Source organism: Narcine bancroftii, chromosome 3 (assembly GCF_036971445.1).
Source record: "Narcine bancroftii isolate sNarBan1 chromosome 3, sNarBan1.hap1, whole genome shotgun sequence".
Taxonomy (NCBI): Eukaryota; Metazoa; Chordata; class Chondrichthyes; order Torpediniformes; family Narcinidae; genus Narcine; species Narcine bancroftii.
The window spans coordinates 2,388,544-2,408,142 of NC_091471.1; the positions used below are offsets into that span (position 1 = coordinate 2,388,544).

The 19,599-nt window shown below is 58.0% G+C and overlaps 1 protein-coding gene across 4 annotated transcripts in view; it reads right to left on the bottom strand.

Annotated features, from left to right (window-relative positions):
- The window catches only part of idh3b (isocitrate dehydrogenase (NAD(+)) 3 non-catalytic subunit beta), a 105,701-nt gene that overhangs the window by 74,314 nt on the left and 11,788 nt on the right, over positions 1–19,599 (bottom strand). For all 4 annotated transcript variants that reach the window (XM_069923365.1, XM_069923364.1, XM_069923363.1 and 1 more), the window contains exons 2-3: positions 12,990–13,229; positions 12,776–12,865 (exon numbers count right to left, since the gene is read on the bottom strand). In XM_069923365.1, coding sequence (XP_069779466.1) covers positions 12,776–12,865; positions 12,990–13,229 — 330 coding nt within the window. The remainder of the gene's footprint in view (positions 1–12,775; positions 12,866–12,989; positions 13,230–19,599) is intronic.

Genomic DNA, 19,599 nt, shown 5'->3' on the forward strand with positions numbered 1-19,599 from the left:
TTTTGCTCTTGTCCCAATTAACTTTGCATCCAGACATTGCTCCATATTGTTCTAAATAATCTTGCAAATGTCTCAAAGATTGTTCAGGATGTGTTAAATATATCAACACATCATCTGCAAATAAATTAATATTATTACCTCATCTTTGGCAATTTTTATTCCTTTAATATTTACCATTTTGTCTAATTGCTTGAGCTAACGGCTCTATGATCAATGCAAATACGGCAGGTGACAATGGGCAACCCTGACTTGTGGATCTCGATAAAACTGAAAGAAGAAGTTTGTTCATTCGTCATCACCTTAGCAACTGGATTTTTATATACTGCCTTTATCCAACCAGTAAAAAGTGGCCCAACCTTAATTATTCCTAGTCCTTTAAATAAAAAATGCCATTCCACTCGGTCAAAGTGGGACTATCATTGCTTGGTTGGGTTGATGGGCCGAAGCCCATCAGTCTAAGAATATTATCCAAAGCATATCTATTCTTAATGAGACCTGCCTCGTCAACATGTACCAGTTGTGGTAAATATTTAGCAAGTCTGTTTGCTAGTACTTTAGCTACTATTTTATAATCCACATTCATATAACCGTCTACAGCACGGAAACAGGCCGTGTCGGCCCTTTGAATCTGCACCGGTTCACTTGAACAACTCCACTAACTCAACCCTCCCGCTCTCCACCCATAACCCTCCAACCCCCTCACATCCAATCTTCTCTTGAATGACAGATGGGACCCTGCCGCAACTATCTCATTTGGAAGATCATTCCATTCGGCCACCACTCGCTGAGTAAAGAAGCCACCTCTAACATTTCTCCTAATTTTTGCCCTCTTACCCTTAACTCATGCCCTCTTGTTCCAACCTCCCCTGACCTCGGGGGGGAAAGAGTCTGTTTATGTCTATCTATTCCTTTCATAATTTTAAATACCTCTATCAAATCCCCTCTCAGTCGTCTACGTTCTAATGAATAAAGTCCCAGTCTCCTTAATCTCTCCCTGTAATCCAGATGCTGTAAGACAGGCAACATCCTTGTAAACCTTCTCTGCACCCTCTCCACCTTATCTATATCCTTCCTATAATTTGGAGACCAGAACTGAGCCCAGTACTCCAAACCAGGCCTCAAACAGCTGCAGCATCATCTCCCAGCTCCTATACTCTATACTATGGTTTATGAAGGCCAGCATACCATATGCCTTCTTAACCACCCTGTCTACATGGGAATCCACCTTCAGTGAACTCTGTACCATAACCCCCAGGTCCCTTTGCTCCTCTGTGGGCCTCAATGCCCTCCTCTTAACTGTATATGTCCTATTCAGGTTATCGTTACCAAAATGCAACACCTCACACTTGTCTACGTTGAATTCCATCTGCCATCTTTCAGCCCACTCTTCCAAACAAACCAAATCCTTCTGTAATCCAAAAAAATCTACCTCACTATCCACCACTCCCCCTATTTTCATATCATCCACATATTTACTTACCCAGTTAACAACACCCTCCTCTAAATCATTTATATAAATGATAAACAAGAAGGGACCCAGCACCGATCCCTGAGGCTCCCCGCTTGTCACAGGCTTCCAACCTGACAGACAGTTGTCCACCATGACTCTCTGCTGTCTATCTCCCAGCCACCTCTGAACCCATGTCACAATCTCTCTACTAACTCCTAGTGACTGAACCTTCCTTATTAACCTTCCATGCAGAACCTTATCAAAAGCCTGACTAAAATCCAAATAGACCACATCCACTGCTCTACCTTCATCCACCTTTTCTGTCACTTCCTCAAAAAACTCAACAAGATTCGTCAAACATGACTTTCCTTTTACAAACCCATGCTGGGTGCCCCTAATCAATCCCTGCCCATCCAGATATGCGTATGTACTATCTCGAAGCATACCCTCCATAACCTTCCCCACCACTGAAGTCAAACTTACTGGCTGATAATTACTTGGCCTACACCTAATGCCTTTTTTAAAACAACAGAACTACATTCGCAACCTTCCAATCCCACGGAACCACACCTTCCTCCACTGATCTTTGAAAAATCACTGTCAGTGCCCCCGTTTTTGTTCCCTGACCTCCGTTAACATCCTGAGAAAAATCCCATCAGGACCAGGAGACTTACCCACCTTAATTGACCCTAGAAGCTCCAAAACTCTCGCTTTACTAATCCCTATCCTTTCCATAACTAAGCCCTTGGCTTCTCTTATCTCACATAGGTCAATGTCCCTTTCCCACATGAATACGGACGAGAAAAAAAATCATTCAATATTTCTCCCATCTCATACGGTGCCTGACATAGTTCGCCAGTCCCATCATCCAGTGGACCTAGTCTATCCTTAACCCTTCTTTTACTGTTCACATATCTGTAAAAACCCTTAGGATTCACCTTCGCCTTATTAGCTATGGACTCCTCATACCTTCTTTTTGCCTTTCTAATTTCCCTCAAGGTTCTTCCTGCAATCTAAGTAACAACCCTATATCTCAATCCCTTGTTTTTTTTATATTTAGTATAGGCCTCCCTCTTGTCCCAAACCAATTCTTAATTTCACCAGAAAACCAGGGCTCCCTCAAACCTTTGGTCTTCCCTTTCAGCCTGACTGGAACATAAAGATCCTGTACACTCAAAATCTCAACCCTAAATGCCCTCCATATTTTCTCTACATCCTTTCTGGCAAAAAGATCATTCCACTCAACTCTCTGCAAATCCCTTCTCATTTCTCCAAATCTTGTCTTTCCCCCACTCGAAGACCTTCAACCTCGGACCTGACCTATCCCTTTCCATAATTAAGCTAAAGTTAATGGACCCTTGATCACTTGATCCAAAGTTCTCTCCAATGCAGATGACCTCCGTCACCTGCCCTATTTTGTTCCCAAACAACAAATCTAAACTGCTCCCCCTCTAGTTGGCATCTCAACATATTGGTGTAAAAAGCAGTCCTGAAGACATTGTATAAATACTAAGCCATCCTGCCCTCTCACTGACTGCGTTTCCCAATCTATGTTGGAAAATTGAAATCCCAACCAACACCACCCTACTTCTCCTGCACATCTCATCTATTTCCTTGCACATTTGCTCTAGTTCCCTCTCCCCCATATACCTCAATAATAGTAACCTCATCCTTCTTATTTTTCAGCTCTACCCACACTGTCTCCCTCGACAAGCTCTCCAGTCTACCTTGCCTCAGCACTGCTGTAATATCCTCCCTGACAAGTAATGCCACACCTCCCCCTCTTAATCCACCAACTCTGTCACATCTAAAGCAGCAAAATCCTGGAATATTTAACTGCAAGCCACAACCTTCCTTCAACCACGTCCACATGTCAATCCACACCTTTAGCTCATCCAGCTTCCTTACTACGCTTCTCGCATTAAAATAAATACACCTCAGGGAACTCCCACATCCTACCTTCTGCCTATCCTGCTCTCTACCATTCTCACAATTGTCACAAAAACATCTTTTTTCCTACTTCCTGCTGTTCCTCCCTCAAATTATTTAACCGTGCCTCTTTCTTTAGCTTACAAACCCTCTCCCTGCTGTCCTGCCTAATTTAAAACCCTGTCCCCAACCATACTAGTGTAAACCCTCTCTGGCAGCTCTAGCAAATGGCCCCGCCAGATTGGTCCCTCTGGGATTAAGATGTAACCCACCATCCCATCTCCCCCAAAAAAAGGTCCCAGTGGTCCAAGAACTTGAAACCCTGTCTCTTAGTCCACCCCTTCAGCCACATTCGTAACCTCCACCTGATTCTATTTCTGCCCTCACTGTCACATGGCACAGGAAGCAATTCAAAGATTACTCCCTTTGTGGTCCTTCTTTTAAGCTCCCTACCCATCCCCCTATACTCATTCTGCAAGACCACTTCCTTCTTCCTTCCAACTTCATTGGTACCAACATGTACCACAACCTCAGGCTCCTCACCCTTCCCTTTTAGGATGTTTTCATGTTCTGAACGTGCATAGTCACATCCCAGACCATGGCACCAGGGAGGCAAACCACCATATGGATTTCCTTATCACATCCACAAAAACCTCTGTCAGTCCTCCAAACCATTGAATCCGCCCCCCCGACTTTCACCCTTTTCCTTTTCCTTTTATCCCTTCCTTTCTGGGCCACAGAGGTCGACACCAGACCTCTGCCCACCATAGTCTGACTATCCCTCTCCTCAGTACTCAAGGTGGAGTACCAATTTCTGAGCTTTTTGGACTCGGGTGCTTGCACATGAATCTGACCCCTCCCTTTCCTCCTCCTAACAGTAACCCACTGCCCCTCCTCCCATGGCCCCTGTGCGACCACCTGCCTGTAGCTCCTGTCAACAATAGCCTCATTCTCTTTAACCAGAGCAAGGTCATATGAAGCTACTTTCAAAGGGTTTCTGTCTTTCTTTGGAATTTCTGTAATTATTGCTTTTGGAAAATAATCTGGAAATGATTCCTCTTCTGTTGCCTGTTTAAGCAGGTCCATAAATATAGGGGACAAAACTTCATAAAACTCTGCAGGAAACCCATCATCTCCAGGAGATTTCCCATTTGGCAGAGTCTGTATAGCCTCCTTAATTTCAAAATCTGTAAATGGGGATTCAAATTCCTTCACGTCCTCATCCCGTAAAACCAGCAAATCTAAAGCAGATAGAAAAGAATCAACAAAACCATTACCCTGAAGGGGTAAATCAAGGGGTGTTCTCCATCTCCAATCCCATGCCCCACGGGGTCGATCTCCAATCCCATGCCCCACGGGGTCGATCTCCAATCCCATGCCCCACGGGGTCGATCTCCAATCCCATGCCCCACGGGGTCGATCTCCAATCCCATGCCCCACGGGGTCGATCTCCAATCCCATGCCCCACGGGGTCGATCTCCAATCCCATGCCCCACGGGGTCGATCTCCAATCCCATGCCCCACGGGGTCGATCTCCAATCCCATGCCCCACGGGGTCGATCTCCAATCCCATGCCCCACGGGGTCGATCTCCAATCCCATGCCCCACGGGGTCCATATCCAATTTCATCCCCCACCATTTCCATTCCCAAATCTGTCCCCCGCCCAGCTCAGCACCAATCCCGTCCCCTGCCTGGACCTCCCACAAACCTCATCCAAAGCCGGGCTCATGCACAGACTCCATCCCACACCAGGCTTGTTCCCAAAGCCCCCGTCCGCCGCCGGGACCGTCCGCCGCCGGGACCGTCCGCCGCCGGGACCGTCCGCCGCCGGGACCGTCCGCCGCCGGGACCGTCCGCCGCCGGGACCGTCCGCCGCCGGGACCGTCCGCCGCCGGGACCGTCCGCCGCCGGGACCGTCCGCCGCCGGGACCGTCCGCCGCCGGGACCGTCCGCCGCCGGGACCGTCCGCCGCCGGGACCGTCCGCCGCCGGGACCGTCCGCCGCCGGGACCGTCCGCCGCCGGGACCGTCCGCCGCCGGGACCGTCCGCCGCCGGGACCGTCCGCCGCCGGGACCGTCCGCCGCCGGGACCGTCCGCCGCCGGGACCGTCCGCCGCCGGGACCGTCCGCCGCCGGGACCGTCCGCCGCCGGGACCGTCCGCCGCCGGGACCGTCCGCCGCCGGGACCGTCCGCCGCCGGGACCGTCCGCCGCCGGGACCGTCCGCCGCCGGGACCGTCCGCCGCCGGGACCGTCCGCCGCCGGGACCGTCCGCCGCCGGGACCGTCCGCCGCCGGGACCGTCCGCCGCCGGGACCGTCCGCCGCCGGGACCGTCCGCCGCCGGGACCGTCCGCCGCCGGGACCGTCCGCCGCCGGGACCGTCCGCCGCCGGGACCGTCCGCCGCCGGGACCGTCCGCCGCCGGGACCGTCCGCCGCCGGGACCGTCCGCCGCCGGGACCGTCCGCCGCCGGGACCGTCCGCCGCCGGGACCGTCCGCCGCCGGGACCGTCCGCCGCCGGGACCGTCCGCCGCCGGGACCGTCCGCCGCCGGGACCGTCCGCCGCCGGGACCGTCCGCCGCCGGGACCGTCCGCCGCCGGGACCGTCCGCCGCCGGGACCGTCCGCCGCCGGGACCGTCCGCCGCCGGGACCGTCCGCCGCCGGGACCGTCCGCCGCCGGGACCGTCCGCCGCCGGGACCGTCCGCCGCCGGGACCGTCCGCCGCCGGGACCGTCCGCCGCCGGGACCGTCCGCCGCCGGGACCGTCCGCCGCCGGGACCGTCCGCCGCCGGGACCGTCCGCCGCCGGGACCGTCCGCCGCCGGGACCGTCCGCCGCCGGGACCGTCCGCCGCCGGGACCGTCCGCCGCCGGGACCGTCCGCCGCCGGGACCGTCCGCCGCCGGGACCGTCCGCCGCCGGGACCGTCCGCCGCCGGGACCGTCCGCCGCCGGGACCGTCCGCCGCCGGGACCGTCCGCCGCCGGGACCGTCCGCCGCCGGGACCGTCCGCCGCCGGGACCGTCCGCCGCCGGGACCGTCCGCCGCCGGGACCGTCCGCCGCCGGGACCGTCCGCCGCCGGGACCGTCCGCCGCCGGGACCGTCCGCCGCCGGGACCGTCCGCCGCCGGGACCGTCCGCCGCCGGGACCGTCCGCCGCCGGGACCGTCCGCCGCCGGGACCGTCCGCCGCCGGGACCGTCCGCCGCCGGGACCGTCCGCCGCCGGGACCGTCCGCCGCCGGGACCGTCCGCCGCCGGGACCGTCCGCCGCCGGGACCGTCCGCCGCCGGGACCGTCCGCCGCCGGGACCGTCCGCCGCCGGGACCGTCCGCCGCCGGGACCGTCCGCCGCCGGGACCGTCCGCCGCCGGGACCGTCCGCCGCCGGGACCGTCCGCCGCCGGGACCGTCCGCCGCCGGGACCGTCCGCCGCCGGGACCGTCCGCCGCCGGGACCGTCCGCCGCCGGGACCGTCCGCCGCCGGGACCGTCCGCCGCCGGGACCGTCCGCCGCCGGGACCGTCCGCCGCCGGGACCGTCCGCCGCCGGGACCGTCCGCCGCCGGGACCGTCCGCCGCCGGGACCGTCCGCCGCCGGGACCGTCCGCCGCCGGGACCGTCCGCCGCCGGGACCGTCCGCCGCCGGGACCGTCCGCCGCCGGGACCGTCCGCCGCCGGGACCGTCCGCCGCCGGGACCGTCCGCCGCCGGGACCGTCCGCCGCCGGGACCGTCCGCCGCCGGGACCGTCCGCCGCCGGGACCGTCCGCCGCCGGGACCGTCCGCCGCCGGGACCGTCCGCCGCCGGGACCGTCCGCCGCCGGGACCGTCCGCCGCCGGGACCGTCCGCCGCCGGGACCGTCCGCCGCCGGGACCGTCCGCCGCCGGGACCGTCCGCCGCCGGGACCGTCCGCCGCCGGGACCGTCCGCCGCCGGGACCGTCCGCCGCCGGGACCGTCCGCCGCCGGGACCGTCCGCCGCCGGGACCGTCCGCCGCCGGGACCGTCCGCCGCCGGGACCGTCCGCCGCCGGGACCGTCCGCCGCCGGGACCGTCCGCCGCCGGGACCGTCCGCCGCCGGGACCGTCCGCCGCCGGGACCGTCCGCCGCCGGGACCGTCCGCCGCCGGGACCGTCCGCCGCCGGGACCGTCCGCCGCCGGGACCGTCCGCCGCCGGGACCGTCCGCCGCCGGGACCGTCCGCCGCCGGGACCGTCCGCCGCCGGGACCGTCCGCCGCCGGGACCGTCCGCCGCCGGGACCGTCCGCCGCCGGGACCGTCCGCCGCCGGGACCGTCCGCCGCCGGGACCGTCCGCCGCCGGGACCGTCCGCCGCCGGGACCGTCCGCCGCCGGGACCGTCCGCCGCCGGGACCGTCCGCCGCCGGGACCGTCCGCCGCCGGGACCGTCCGCCGCCGGGACCGTCCGCCGCCGGGACCGTCCGCCGCCGGGACCGTCCGCCGCCGGGACCGTCCGCCGCCGGGACCGTCCGCCGCCGGGACCGTCCGCCGCCGGGACCGTCCGCCGCCGGGACCGTCCGCCGCCGGGACCGTCCGCCGCCGGGACCGTCCGCCGCCGGGACCGTCCGCCGCCGGGACCGTCCGCCGCCGGGACCGTCCGCCGCCGGGACCGTCCGCCGCCGGGACCGTCCGCCGCCGGGACCGTCCGCCGCCGGGACCGTCCGCCGCCGGGACCGTCCGCCGCCGGGACCGTCCGCCGCCGGGACCGTCCGCCGCCGGGACCGTCCGCCGCCGGGACCGTCCGCCGCCGGGACCGTCCGCCGCCGGGACCGTCCGCCGCCGGGACCGTCCGCCGCCGGGACCGTCCGCCGCCGGGACCGTCCGCCGCCGGGACCGTCCGCCGCCGGGACCGTCCGCCGCCGGGACCGTCCGCCGCCGGGACCGTCCGCCGCCGGGACCGTCCGCCGCCGGGACCGTCCGCCGCCGGGACCGTCCGCCGCCGGGACCGTCCGCCGCCGGGACCGTCCGCCGCCGGGACCGTCCGCCGCCGGGACCGTCCGCCGCCGGGACCGTCCGCCGCCGGGACCGTCCGCCGCCGGGACCGTCCGCCGCCGGGACCGTCCGCCGCCGGGACCGTCCGCCGCCGGGACCGTCCGCCGCCGGGACCGTCCGCCGCCGGGACCGTCCGCCGCCGGGACCGTCCGCCGCCGGGACCGTCCGCCGCCGGGACCGTCCGCCGCCGGGACCGTCCGCCGCCGGGACCGTCCGCCGCCGGGACCGTCCGCCGCCGGGACCGTCCGCCGCCGGGACCGTCCGCCGCCGGGACCGTCCGCCGCCGGGACCGTCCGCCGCCGGGACCGTCCGCCGCCGGGACCGTCCGCCGCCGGGACCGTCCGCCGCCGGGACCGTCCGCCGCCGGGACCGTCCGCCGCCGGGACCGTCCGCCGCCGGGACCGTCCGCCGCCGGGACCGTCCGCCGCCGGGACCGTCCGCCGCCGGGACCGTCCGCCGCCGGGACCGTCCGCCGCCGGGACCGTCCGCCGCCGGGACCGTCCGCCGCCGGGACCGTCCGCCGCCGGGACCGTCCGCCGCCGGGACCGTCCGCCGCCGGGACCGTCCGCCGCCGGGACCGTCCGCCGCCGGGACCGTCCGCCGCCGGGACCGTCCGCCGCCGGGACCGTCCGCCGCCGGGACCGTCCGCCGCCGGGACCGTCCGCCGCCGGGACCGTCCGCCGCCGGGACCGTCCGCCGCCGGGACCGTCCGCCGCCGGGACCGTCCGCCGCCGGGACCGTCCGCCGCCGGGACCGTCCGCCGCCGGGACCGTCCGCCGCCGGGACCGTCCGCCGCCGGGACCGTCCGCCGCCGGGACCGTCCGCCGCCGGGACCGTCCGCCGCCGGGACCGTCCGCCGCCGGGACCGTCCGCCGCCGGGACCGTCCGCCGCCGGGACCGTCCGCCGCCGGGACCGTCCGCCGCCGGGACCGTCCGCCGCCGGGACCGTCCGCCGCCGGGACCGTCCGCCGCCGGGACCGTCCGCCGCCGGGACCGTCCGCCGCCGGGACCGTCCGCCGCCGGGACCGTCCGCCGCCGGGACCGTCCGCCGCCGGGACCGTCCGCCGCCGGGACCGTCCGCCGCCGGGACCGTCCGCCGCCGGGACCGTCCGCCGCCGGGACCGTCCGCCGCCGGGACCGTCCGCCGCCGGGACCGTCCGCCGCCGGGACCGTCCGCCGCCGGGACCGTCCGCCGCCGGGACCGTCCGCCGCCGGGACCGTCCGCCGCCGGGACCGTCCGCCGCCGGGACCGTCCGCCGCCGGGACCGTCCGCCGCCGGGACCGTCCGCCGCCGGGACCGTCCGCCGCCGGGACCGTCCGCCGCCGGGACCGTCCGCCGCCGGGACCGTCCGCCGCCGGGACCGTCCGCCGCCGGGACCGTCCGCCGCCGGGACCGTCCGCCGCCGGGACCGTCCGCCGCCGGGACCGTCCGCCGCCGGGACCGTCCGCCGCCGGGACCGTCCGCCGCCGGGACCGTCCGCCGCCGGGACCGTCCGCCGCCGGGACCGTCCGCCGCCGGGACCGTCCGCCGCCGGGACCGTCCGCCGCCGGGACCGTCCGCCGCCGGGACCGTCCGCCGCCGGGACCGTCCGCCGCCGGGACCGTCCGCCGCCGGGACCGTCCGCCGCCGGGACCGTCCGCCGCCGGGACCGTCCGCCGCCGGGACCGTCCGCCGCCGGGACCGTCCGCCGCCGGGACCGTCCGCCGCCGGGACCGTCCGCCGCCGGGACCGTCCGCCGCCGGGACCGTCCGCCGCCGGGACCGTCCGCCGCCGGGACCGTCCGCCGCCGGGACCGTCCGCCGCCGGGACCGTCCGCCGCCGGGACCGTCCGCCGCCGGGACCGTCCGCCGCCGGGACCGTCCGCCGCCGGGACCGTCCGCCGCCGGGACCGTCCGCCGCCGGGACCGTCCGCCGCCGGGACCGTCCGCCGCCGGGACCGTCCGCCGCCGGGACCGTCCGCCGCCGGGACCGTCCGCCGCCGGGACCGTCCGCCGCCGGGACCGTCCGCCGCCGGGACCGTCCGCCGCCGGGACCGTCCGCCGCCGGGACCGTCCGCCGCCGGGACCGTCCGCCGCCGGGACCGTCCGCCGCCGGGACCGTCCGCCGCCGGGACCGTCCGCCGCCGGGACCGTCCGCCGCCGGGACCGTCCGCCGCCGGGACCGTCCGCCGCCGGGACCGTCCGCCGCCGGGACCGTCCGCCGCCGGGACCGTCCGCCGCCGGGACCGTCCGCCGCCGGGACCGTCCGCCGCCGGGACCGTCCGCCGCCGGGACCGTCCGCCGCCGGGACCGTCCGCCGCCGGGACCGTCCGCCGCCGGGACCGTCCGCCGCCGGGACCGTCCGCCGCCGGGACCGTCCGCCGCCGGGACCGTCCGCCGCCGGGACCGTCCGCCGCCGGGACCGTCCGCCGCCGGGACCGTCCGCCGCCGGGACCGTCCGCCGCCGGGACCGTCCGCCGCCGGGACCGTCCGCCGCCGGGACCGTCCGCCGCCGGGACCGTCCGCCGCCGGGACCGTCCGCCGCCGGGACCGTCCGCCTCAAATCACTACACATCACTGTCTTTGTGGGTCCTTCAGCTACAGAACCACTCACTGGTCACTATGGTTACCATCTACTCTGCTTCTCCTTTTCAAACCGGTGGTCAGTGGGGGGGGTGTTCCTGTTTTACCGTACCCTGCACTGGTACTTCGCTTGCCCAGATTGTAACCCCTCTTGGCTGCTGCCACTCATGGGCACCACCATCTTGGATCTAGACCCCACAGTCACGGGGTTTTAAATAAAACTACTGTCGGCCCCTTTAATGTGCCCCATGGGAGCACTGTGTCTACGCTCCTTGCTCTCCACGGGCCCACACTAGTGGCCGTGCAGCCAACACAGCAGCCCTGGCACTTTCCATTCATCTGATCTCACCCACGGAGACACCACCTCCAGTGTGGCGTTCTGTGTCCAGTCCTTCGCTAAGGATCTTTCCTCAGGGATCGGAGCTGGGACCATTGTTGTTTGTCGTCTATATCAATGATCTGGATGATAATGTGGTCAATTGGATCAGCAAGTTTGCAGATGACACTAAGATTGGAGACGTTGTGGACAGTAAGGACGGTTTTCAAAGTTTTCAGAGGAATCTGGACCAGCTGGAAAAATGGGCTGAAAAATGGCGATGGAGTTTAATGCAGACAAGGGTGAGGTGTTGCAATTTGGAATGTCCAACCAAGGAAGGACGTACACGGTGAATGGTCGGGCACTGAAGGGTGCGGTAGAACAGAGGGATCTGGGAATACAGATACATAATTCCCTGAAAGTGGTGTCACAGGGTTGTAAAGAGAGATTTTGGCATCGTGGTCTCATAAATCAAAGTATGGAGTACAGGAATTGGGATGTTATGGTAAAGTTGTATCAGACATTGGTGAGGCCAAATTTGGAGAATTGTGTGCAGTTTTGGTCTCTGAACTACAGGAAGGATATCAATGTTAGAAAGAGTGCAGAGAAGATTGACTCAAGGAGCTGAGTTACAGGGAAAGTTTTACTTTAGGACTTTATTCTCTAGAGTGTAAATTAAGAGATTTGATAGAAGCCTACACCAGTTTAGAGGACAGGCATTGCCAAAAACTGATGGAAAACGGTGAACAGCGACACAAGGCAGCAGCCACGGTTATTATAAAATGGATTTCCAGTGTCCCCATTATGCTAGACTTCGGGCTTCCAGACTGGGACACAGATGAACTGAGCAACAATGTGACTTCTTCGAACTAAAGGACGACCAATACATAGATAAATAATTAGGAGGGGGATAGAGAGAGTAAATGCAAGTCGGCTTTTTCCACTGGATTCGCTGAGACATGAACAAGAACGCATGGGTTAGGAGACAGAGGGATAGGGAGAGAGACCCGGGAGAGAGGTTTAATGGAAACCTGAGTTAATGCCTCCTGATTGGAAGATGAGATGTTGTTCCTCCAATTTGCGGATCGTCTCAGTCTAGCCATGCACGATACCATGGACTGACGTGTCAGCAAGGGAATGGGATGGGGAATTGAAATGGGTGGCCACAGGGGTGAATCCACAATATTATGGGGAATAGAGCTGAAGAGCTCAACGAAGCAATCCCCCCAGTCTGCGCTCAGTCTCTCTGACGTAAAGGAAACCACAGCTGGAGCACCGGATGGTGAGGGAGAGAGCTCCCCAAGTTCACAGCTCTGAGTGAAGAGGTTTCTCCTCATCTCAGTCCTCGATGCCACCCTCCCCCCTCCCACACATCCCCCACCCCAGACCCTCCACATCCCATGCCTGCCCCCTCCCCCGCTCCATCCCATGCCCTCCCTATTGCCCTTTACTTCCTCAACCTTCCCCAACTCATTCCTCCTCCCCCTTCCCCCCTGCACCCCCACCCCCCCACTCACCTAGCAGCAGGTTGGTGAGCAGGAAGGGCCCAAGGTGGTTGGTGGCAATGGTTCGTTCCAGACCCTCGTCGGTGACAGACGGTGGCAGACCTGGGAGGAGTGGAGGGGAGACACAGTTGTCACTGAATCATGAATAACCATGGGGGGAACACAGTCATCACTGAAACAACAGAAGTGGGGGGTTAGGACACAGAGGGTAGGGCAAGGGGTTTACCTGAAGCCGCCGCATTGTTGACCAGGATATCGAGCCGTTTCTCCTCGCCCCGGATGCGCTCGGCGAACCTCTGCACTGACTCCATGCTGCTGGTGTCCAGGAGACACAGGTGGACGTTGCTGTTGCCTGTCTGCTCCCGGATCTCCCGCTCGGCTCTGCGACCCCGAGCCTCACTGCGGCAGGCCAGGATCACACGGGCATTCCTCTGCGCCAGGTCCTGGGCGATATGGCGTCCGATCCCTGGGCACAGCATGGTCCGTCATCACCTGTCTGGCTGATGAAGGGTCCCCCTCCCCACCCCTCCCAAATTCCCCCCTCCTTCCTCCAAGCCTCCCTCATCCCACATCCACATCACCCCTCCTCCCTCCACCTACAGGAAACTGTGGTGAATGTCTGCCAAGTTGCCTGTCTCCCCTCTGGCGAGCCTTGCTGTACTAACATTGGCTCTACATTATCTCTACATATATCCAAGGACACTCTCCTTGGATATAACTGTATATGCATCTATTGTCTTTCATTATTGTACCATGAGTTTCTGCTCATAAAAGCCATGATTATTGTTTGACCACATCGTCTTTGTCTACTTCATCAGCTGGCACTTCAATTTTATTAACAGAAATGGATGCAGCCCTCAAGCCAGAGTGGCTGATAATTGAACAGTCTGCCCTGAGGGCCAGAGAAATTTTCAACCACTGGATTGCTTGTTTCGATTACTACATGGCTCGAAACAATGTGGTCGATGAGGCGATACAGTGGGGCCACCTGAACTCTCTGCTGGGTGAGGTCCCTTTAGCCGTAACACAATGAGCTACCACTCTGGCTATAGCCCGGGAACGTCCGACTACTTACTATGCGGCGCCACGGAACGTGGTGCTTCCTCAACACCAGTTGCTGACTAGATGCCAGAAACCCGGGGAAAGTGATGCTGCCTGTGTACTGGCCCTCGACTCACTGGCAAATTAATGTGATGTCAGGGCAGTCAATGTGCAACAACACCTTGAAGCTGGATGCTTTTGTCAACGGGATTCTTTGAGGATATAATGGGTGCAGTGGATAGAGGGGAACAGGTTGATGTTGTATATTTGGATTTCCAGAAAGCCTTTGATAAGATGCCGCACAAGAGACTTCTCAGTAAGTTACAGCAAAGTGGAGTCCGGGGAAGTCCATTGGCCTGGATTGAAAATTGGTTGTCTGACAGGAGGCAGAGAGTCGGGATAAATGGGAGTTTTTCAGGTGGGCAGAGAGTGGTAAGTGGGGTGCCGCAGGGGTCAGTGTTAGGCCCACAACTGTTCATCATTTACATTGATGACTTGGAGGAGGGGACAAAATGTGGTGTAGCCAAGTTTGTGGATGACACCAAATTGAGTGGAAGAGCAAATTGTAATGAGGATGTGGAGAGTCTGCAGAGGGATAGAGTTAAGCTGGATGAGTGGGCAAAGGTCTGGCAGATGGAGTACAATGTTAGTAAGTGTGAGGTTATCCACTTTGGCAAGAAAAATAAAAGAGCTGAATATTATTTAAAACTACAGCATGCTGTTGTGCAGAGGGACTTGGAAGGGCTTGTGCATGAATCGCAAAAAGTTAGGTTGCAGGTGCAGCAGGTTATTAAGAAGGCAAATGGAATGTTGGCCTTCATCGCTAGAGGAATTGAATTCAGGAGTAGGGAGGTCATGTTGCAACTGTATAAGGTACTGGTGAGACCGCACCTGGAGTACTGTGTCCAGTTCTGGTCTCCATATTTGAGGAAGGATATACTGGCTTTGGAGACGGTCCAGAGGAGGTTTACTAGGTTGATCCCTGGGATGAAGGGGTTGACTTAGGATGAAAGATTAAATCGTCTAGGATTGTATTCGCTCGAGTTCAGAAGAATGAGAGGAGATCTTATAGAAACATATAGGATTATGAAGGGTATGGATAGGATAGATGTAGGAAGGTTTTTTGAGCTGTGCAGTGAAACTAAAATGAGAGGACACAGTCTCAAGATTCGGGGGAGTAGATTTAGGACAGAGATGAGGAAAAATAGTTTTTCCCAGAGAGTAGTGAATGTTTGGAATTCTCTAACCAGGGAAGTGGTTGAGGCTGCCTCATTAAACATATTTAAAATTCGGTTAGATAAATTTTTACATGATAGAGGAATGAGGGGATATGGGGAGAAGGCAGGTAGGTGGAGTTAGGTCATAAATTAGATCAGCCATGATCGTATTGAATGGCGGAGCAGGCTCGATGGGCCATTTTTGGCCTACTCCTGTTCCTACTTCCTATGTTCCTATGTTCCTATTGACTCCAGTTACATCCGACAGAGGCTGCTTGAGACGGAGCCCTTAACCTACGACCAGGCAGTCACTCTAGTCAAAACACTGAGAAGTGCCATGTGGTCCAGTGAAATGCTAGAAACCGAAAAGGAAACATCCAGGAGAGCTGGAAACCGGAAGGAAAGAAAAGGGTGAACTGAAAAATGCTACTTCTGTGATAAGAGCTGGAACCCCAGACAGAAGTGCCCGGCTCGATTTGCTACCTGCAGCTATTGTGGGAAACTCGACCACTTCACTAAACCGTGTAAGGCCAAAAGTACTCCCACTGATAAGAAGAAGAAGAAAAGCACCAAGAAAATGTGTCCTGGGGCTGCAGGAATGGAAGACAACTGTGAAAAGGGGGAATCGTCAGACAAGCAGGCTGAATCGACTTCAAATGACGGCGAAGTAACTAAAGAGAATAATAAGGAAATTCTTATGGAAAGGGGGGGGGGGGGGAAACCAAGGATAGCGTTAGATAAATTAACAGAGAGGTACAACCAAGGTGGTTTGCAGTTACCAAACTTTAAAAATTATTATAGAGCAGCACAATTAAGGTATTTATCAGATTTTTTTTTTTTTTTTTTTTTTAAAAATCGGACAAGGGAAAAACTAGATTGGACTAAGAAAGAGCTAGATAAAATAGGGGAGAAGGTACCGGAACATATACTTTATAAGTGGGATGAAAAGCTGGTGCTTTTCATTTAGAAAGGAAAAAAAACAAATTACCAACTACCAAAATTGCTATTGACGCAAAATCCACTAATCCCTTTTACAATAGATAACATTTCCTTTAGAGAACGGGAGAGAAAAGGAATTAAAAGAATAGAAAATTGTTTTTTGGGAAATAATTTATTATCATTTGAACAAATGAAGTACAAATATGGAATAACTCACGGTACAATGTTTGCATACCACCAACTGAAAACCTACTTAAAGGACAAATTGGGAAGCAGACTGAGGTTACCAGAAGGAAACAGCTTTGAATATGTGATTACAGACATAGTGATAATAAAAATATTTATAACGAACATGTACATCAAGCTGCAAGATAAGGAAAATGATGAAATAAGCTGTAAACCCAAACAAAAGTGGGAAAAAGATTTAAACAAAGATAAAAAATGAAACATGGGATAAGTTATGTTCTGAAACTATGAAGAATATAATAAACACGAGGTTACGCATGATACAATATAATTGGTTACACAGGCTATATATCACGCCTCAAAAGTTAATAAATGGGACCCAACAGTATCAGACAGATGTTTTCGCTGTAAGAAGGAAATGGGAATAACAGTTCATGCAATTTGGGTAAGTGAGAAAGTGGATAAGTTTTGGGAAGATCTAAATCAGGTATTAAATAAAATCTCAAAAAGCAACATCCCAAAAAATCCAGAGATCTTTCTTCTAAGTAATATAAGAAGTAAAGAATTAGGCCTCAAACTGGATGAAGCACAAAAAAGATTTATTATGATAGCCTTACCTGTAGCAAAAAAATGTATAATGTCAACCTGGAAGTCAGAAGAGAGACTGAGAATACAGCAATGGTACATGGAAATGAATAAATGTATTGCATTGGAAAAAATAACATAATTTGAAAAATAAAGTCACATTATTTGAACAAATTTGGGAACCGTACAATAAGATGACACGCTGGGGAATAGAACTCTCAACTTATAATTATGAGATCCAGTCCAGACCGGGCAGGTTAAACGATCCCTCTGACGCATTGTGACGATCTGCTGCTGGGCAGCAGCTGGAGGGGCTAAAACAGATCCATAGCAGACTGTGCCACCCAGGAGTCATGAGATTCTTCCACTACATAACGACCTTCCTTAATCTCTGGAAGAAGTCAGGAAACTGACTAAAAGCTGTCCTGTTTGCGCAGAATGCAAACCGCAATACGTCAAAGCTCCAGAGGCCACTCTCATCAAGGCAACCCGACCTTTTGAGAGGATTAGCTTAGATTTTAAAGGACCGTTACCTTCCAACAACACAAATGTATACTTAATGACGAATATTCCAGGTTTCCCTTTGCGATACCCTGCCCTGACGTCTCGTCAGCGTCTGGCGTTAAGTCACGACAGAATTTTCAGCATTTTTAGTTTTCCCAATTACATTCATACCGATAGGGGCTCAGCATTCATGAGTGCTGAACTGTGGCGAGCCCTGCTACAGAAGGGGATTGCCACCAGCCGTACCACGAGCTACAACCCGCAGGGCAATGGGCAGGTTGAAAGGGCTAATGCTACAGTCTGGAAGACTGTTAATCTTCCTTTAAAAACACATGGTTACCCTGTTACCCGGTGGCAGGAGGTGCTGCCTGAGGAACTACATTCTATTCAGTCTTTATTGTGTACTGCCACAAATCAAACATCTCATGAACATATGTTTGCCTTTCCTAGGAAATCAGGAACTGTGACGGACTGGCCAGCCTGTTTATCTGAGCCTGGAACCGTGCTGCTGAACAGCCACGCTCAGGCACGTAAAACAGACCCCTTAGTCCAACCAGTTCAGCTACTGCATACTAACCCCAACTACGCTCGTGTTAGATTCCCAGACAGGAGTACTGACATTGTACCCAAAGAGATCTGGCCTTGCCTGGTTCGCCCCTTCCTCACACCCCTTCTCAGAGTGAGCCTGAGAGGTTGGACTCACCCCCCCACCCCCAGCCTGTGACCCCTAGTCAGCTTTCAGATGGCCATGCTGAGGCTCCACTGCCTCACGCTGGTGATTCTGGAGCGGGTCCAGAAGTCAGTCCTTCCCACACTACAGATCCAGGACCTGTACCAGTTCCCAAGGTTGCAAAGGAGCCACCTATGTTGAGACGAATCACCAGAATTCGTGAACAACCTGATAGGCTGACATATTCATAAAACATCTCATTATATTTCCATTGCTTGCTAGTGTATTTTGGCTGTTAGAGTATCTCAAGGCCAAACATGGTATTATCGGTTGCTTCAGTCTTTCCTAGCAGCTGTCCTTTTGATTTTAACCCTTCTGCAGGGGGGAGACTGTGGTAAATGTCTGCCAAGCTACCTGTCTCCGCCCTCTGGTGAGCCTTGCTGTACTAACATTGGCTGTACCTTATCTCTACTGTTAAGGACATTCCCTTTGGGTATAACTGTATATGCATCTATTGTACTTTATTATTGTACCATGAGTTTCTGCTAATAAAAGCCATGATTATTGTTTGACCACATCGTCTTTGTCGACTTCATCAACTGGCATTTCAGAAACATAAGGTTCTGATTGAGGGAGATTTTAACTTTCCACATATTGACTGGGACGTCCACACTGTAAAAGGGCTGGATGGGTTGGAGTTTGTCAAATGTGTTCAGGAAAGTTTTTTAAATCAATATATAGAGGTGCCACCTCGAGAGAGTGCAATACTGGATCTCCTATTAGGGAATGAGACAGGACAGGTGACTGAAGTATGTGGGCCCAGTGATCATAATGCCATTCGTTTCAAGTTAATTATGGAGAAGGATGGGTCTGGGCCTCGGGTTGAGATTCTAAATTGCAGAAAGGCTAATTTTGAGGAAATGAGGAAGGATCTAGAATGCGTGGATTGGGATAAGTTGTTTCAGGCAAGGATGTGCAAGGTAAGTGGAGGTTCTTCAAAGGGGAAATTTTGAGAGTACAGAGTTTGTATGTTCCCATCAGGATTAAAGGCGAGGTTAGCAGGCAGAGGGAACCTTGGTTTTCGGGGGATATTGGAGATCGGGTTCCGAAGAACAGAGAGGTGTAGAACAAGTAGAGGCACACAGAGCAAATGAGGGACTGGAGGAGAATAAAAAATGCAAGAAAACCTCAAGAAAGAAATCAGGAAGGAAAAAAGACATGAGGTTGGTTTGGCGACAATGTGAAGAAAAATCCTCAGGGTTTCTACAGGTATATTAAGAGCAAATGGAGTGTAGGGGATAAAATTGGTCCCATTGAAGATCAGAGTGGTCGGGTTTGTATGGAACAGAAAGAGGTGGGGAGATTTTAATTTGTTTTTCATCATTATTCACTCAGGAAATGGGCACAGAGTCGTAGGAAGTCAGGAAAACAAGCAGTGAGGTCATGGAACCTGTACAGATTAAAGAGGAGGAAGTAACCATATAACCACTTACAACACAGAACAGGCCAGTTCAACCCTACTAGTCCATGCTGTAGCAAATCCCCACCCTCCTAGTCCCACTGACCAGCACCCGGTCCATACCCCTCTAGTCCCCTCCTATCCATGTAACGATCCAGTCTTTCCTTAAATGTAACCAATGATCCCGCCTCGACCATGTCTGCCGGAAGCTCATTCCACATCCCCACCACCCTCT